Here is a 4,420-nt window from a genome sequence, read left to right on the forward strand (position 1 = left end):
AATTTTTTTTCACCACTTAATAACACTTAAAATTTTTTACTTTTACATAATTTTACTACTTAACAATACTTAAAATTTTTCTTTTTTACAAAATTTTAGTAATCAAGAGATGCTACGGATTAATTTTTTTAAAAATAAATTCAATTTTAGTTGTATAATTTATTTTCATAATATTCTTTATTGACTAGAATTTATGATTCTAGCATATGTTACGAATCTAAGTATTTACGCTTTGAGGTCATGTGTTCGAGTGTTATGAAGGCGAAATAAGTCATTTTTCACGTGAGTAACAAGTAATTATATTAGTTAAGCATGGACATGATCACTTGCTGGTTTTCGTTGAACACTCTTAATATATAGAAAAAGTATTTATTACATCATATCATATCATATAATAAATAATAAATGTGTCAATGCCAAAACCGGGCCGCTTAATTAAGAAGATGCCTGTAAGCTAAAGAAAATTTAAAAATAAATATTAAAATAGACCAAAATAAAGAATTAGCATTTGGGAAGATCGGACGGCGGAGGAAGAAGCTTTTGATTTGGAAGCTTTCCATCCAATACAAGCCATGCCATCTTCAAACCCCAGCTCGTGTGGATTTCCAGGTGGCAATGCATGAACCATACCCCTACGTCGGATATACAACAACTTTGTCAACTTGAAATTTAATTTCTATAAAATGAATTAAAAAAAATATAGAGAAAACAACACATTCTAACCTGCATTTTTTTTTTATTTTGTTATTGGTCGATTCATGATTTTAATTTATGAACTGATAATTTTTTTAAATTTTAATATTTTTGTATCGTAGTACTGATATGATATTAATCATATCATCATTTTCTTAATATTTTTCGGTATCATTTCAACCATGAAATAAAAAAATATATTTGTTTAAATAAAAAATATATATTTATATCAACCTGGATTATCTGCTAAGAACCGAATTGCAAGCCATCCACCAGAAGGCACCCCAACAGTATTCCTCTCAACCGGGTCAACAAGATTGAAGCTCTTCGGGTCATTCTTCGGGTCATAATTACCGAACCCTTGACCCACCACAAAGAAATTGAATCCGTGGAGATGAAGGGGGTGGCTCTCAGCCCCAAGAATGCTCGTATCCTGCATCACCAACTCCACACTACTGTTAAAGGGCAAAACCATAACCTTTGTCCCATTGCTCACCATTGTATTATTTGGAGGATTCCCTGTGTAGTTAAACCAGTTTAATGGACTGAAGGGGAAATTCGGGCTGTAAACTCCTCTTGATTGCCCCGTAAAATGAGCCTGGAGAAGCGCAGTTGTGGGCTGAACGAATGATATATTACTAACAGATGCCGCAAATTTCGTTCCATTCGGACCCTGACACGTCTGGTTCTGATCACAGGGAGCCGTCCCTAATCCTACTGTGAACAAGAAACGTTTATCTACTTTTTGCGGTACATTTGCAGGGAACTGAGGGGAGGCTAAGCTGCGGAGTTTTTTCGCGAAATCCACGGCTAAAGAAGTGTCATTTAGAGGAGGTAAGCTTGGTTTGTAAAGTGGGAGTTTCTTCTTTGAGGTAACAGAAGTATCATATTCTAATATCCCGGCAACAGTGGAGTTGTCGAATGTTTCCAGACCTGTAACGTAGGGTCTTGCGATCATAAAAAAGGCGGCGCCTGGAAACTTTGGTTTTGTTCTGAGAAGTACGTTTGTCGTCTGTCCAGGGGCGATGAGTATCGTGTCTGTCTCAAAGGGCTTAACGTAGACGGCATCTGCATCAACTACTGTGAGGCTGTGGTTTGCGATGCTGAAGAAAAGTTCGTCGTTGAGTGCAGCGTTGATCATACGGAGAAGGTAGGTTTTTCCAGGCTTAACTCTCAATTTGAATGTATCTGTCAACCAAATTTAATCCAGAAGAAGATTCTTTCTATGAAAAATAAAATTAATTAATTGGAGACCCGATGATCAAACTCCACTTCTCTGTAGTTTAACGTACCTTTGGCTGAACAGTTATATAAGGGCCCCGGAAGTCCGTTGATGGTATAGGCATCGGAGACGTTGGGGCCGCCGCCAGTCCGTAGAGCTTGGCTGATTATGGCCTCGGTATCAGCATTGAACCATTCTCCTGCAAATTATTCGTGAGGTGAGAATATTAATTAATAAGGTGATGATAAACCATCAAGCTAACACGGTAGATTGCAAACCATACTAGCCAGATAAATCGCATTACTACTATTATACCATATTAGCTTTATTTTGTATTACTTTCAAGATCAATCCAACAAAGTGGGGAGATTGAAATAGTTTTAAATGTTTGATTAACTAATTCTGGATACTCACCAAATATGATAGGGACTGTCTTATAGGGTTTTACGAAAGGGTAAGACTCGTTATGCTTTGGGAGAACAATTATAGGACCGTAAAGAGTTGATCTCAGCCAAGAAATATGTGCATGCCAAAAGAAGGTTCCCCTTTGGCCAACAATTGTGAAATTGTACACATAGCTCTGTCCTGTTTGGATGGGGCATTGTGTAATGTATGCAGGTCCATCTGCCCAACCATTCCGCAGCTGTCTAATCCCATGCCTGCAATTAGAAATTCATAATCTTTACAACGTGAGCACATTTGCGTTCAAAATCTTTGCGATTTTACTAAAAATTACATAAACAAAAGCATATGTATACCAATGGATGGTGATATTGTCGGGAACGTGGTTAGTGACTTTTACTAGCAGGCGATCGCCTTCCCTAGCTAAAATTCGAGGTCCCGGAAATTTTCCATTCACAGTAACGATTCTTTTCGTGTGGCATAATCGTCTAACATTGTGCATCTTGATCTGTAATAGATTGAGAGAAAATGTGAGGCAAAAGTAGACAAGTTTATTTATGGAACAAACTGAAATTTATTGTAGAAACATACATTGAAGTCATAATGCCTAGTGATGGCTTGTGCCTGATGAGGAATCGAACATAATAATAATAATGTCATTAAAGCAAGTGAAACCAATAACTGAAATGCTGAGGCACCCATTTTTAAATTCTGACTCTTGCCGAAGAATATAATTAGGAGGAATGATTTGAGATTTCAGACCAAAGTCATTGAGATTTTATAGAGGTTTTTTTAGGAATGTTTGGTTGGTTAGATGACACGAAAATGTGAGAATTTTTAAATGGGAAAAATCGAAAAATAAAGGGGAATTAGAAAACGTATTTTTCTTGGACCAACTGTGGTTGGAAAACAACATTGGAGTGATGTCAAAGACAATCATGTTCCGTTTTGAACACTGTCAAATTATCCAATTCCAAATAATTTATTGAACACTTTATTATTTTAGGACAAGCATGCAATATGGTTTCGTTATTCAAGATTCTCGAACACCCTATTTATCAATGATTTATACTGGCTTTTATTTGACAATAACATTTTTTTTCGAAAACGAAAAAATTAATAATAATAATAATAATAATAATAATAATAATAATATTAAAATTAATAATAATAATAATAACATGCAATGGCTGCTTATATATCAATTCAATTTTCTCATGACGAATTACACGTTAGGACGTTGAAGAAGCTCAAGTAGGTGACCATAGAGTTGTCACTAAATGTTCTTTATATTTTACAAACATTTACTATGAACAATTTGATTGTTTGGTGTTTGCCCTCAAGCAAGGAAAACGTTATATATGGTGGTTGTCAAACATAATTTAATTATTGTTTTTTTTTTTTCATTTTGTTGCTTCTAAGATCCATGCATGGTGAACATGCAACTTCGTCAGTGTAAAAAACAAATTAAAGGGAAAATACAAATATTTTAATATATATTAAAATATATATATATATATATATATATATATATATATATATATATATGTTTATTTAATAGTTTTCTGTAGTTGGATAATATAAGCAATGGATATTGATTATATATATTCATCAAGGATAATTGTGTTCTCAATAGGGAGGAAAAGAATTTCTTTGTAGTTGTTAAAAATGAAAAATTATATTTTTGATCCTATATATTTACATATTGCGATTTTGGTCCATATCCATATTATCAAATTTCAGTTTTAATTCGTTATTTTTAATCTCTTTTTTGTATGACAATTTTAGTATTTTTTCCTAAGCATCATATGTTTAGTATGTATATACATTTGGAGTTCCAAATGATATTTTTTATGATTCGTTTTCTTAAAGATATTATATATCTATTAAATTTCATAAATTAGCATGATACGTGTGAGAAAGTACATCAAATGTTTGTATGAAAACATAAAATCATTATATAACCTTCAAACAAAAATTGGTACGTACAAGATAATTTTTTTTATAACAATTTTCTATTTAAACTTCCATAAATATTCTAACATGATATATATCGCGATCGGAATCGGGTGAGGATCCCCTGCTGTGGAGAGAGAAACATGG

At 33.5% G+C, this 4,420-nt stretch overlaps 1 protein-coding gene across 1 annotated transcript; it reads right to left on the reverse strand.

Annotated features, from left to right (window-relative positions):
- Nucleotides 1–362: 362 nt before the first annotated feature.
- LOC140804546 (laccase-17-like) lies at nucleotides 363–3,043 on the reverse strand. Its single transcript, XM_073160591.1, has 6 exons — nucleotides 2,909–3,043; nucleotides 2,674–2,825; nucleotides 2,330–2,574; nucleotides 1,986–2,114; nucleotides 928–1,881; nucleotides 363–632 (listed from the first exon to the last, which is right to left on the reverse strand). The coding sequence occupies exons 1-6, from the start codon at nucleotides 3,017–3,019 to the stop codon at nucleotides 502–504; spliced, it is 1,722 nt and encodes a 573-aa protein (XP_073016692.1). The 5' UTR covers nucleotides 3,020–3,043; the 3' UTR covers nucleotides 363–501.
- Nucleotides 3,044–4,420: the final 1,377 nt, after the last annotated feature.

The sequence above is a fragment of the Primulina eburnea genome, chromosome 11, assembly GCF_022965805.1.
Source record: "Primulina eburnea isolate SZY01 chromosome 11, ASM2296580v1, whole genome shotgun sequence".
NCBI lineage: Eukaryota > Viridiplantae > Streptophyta > Magnoliopsida > Lamiales > Gesneriaceae > Primulina > Primulina eburnea.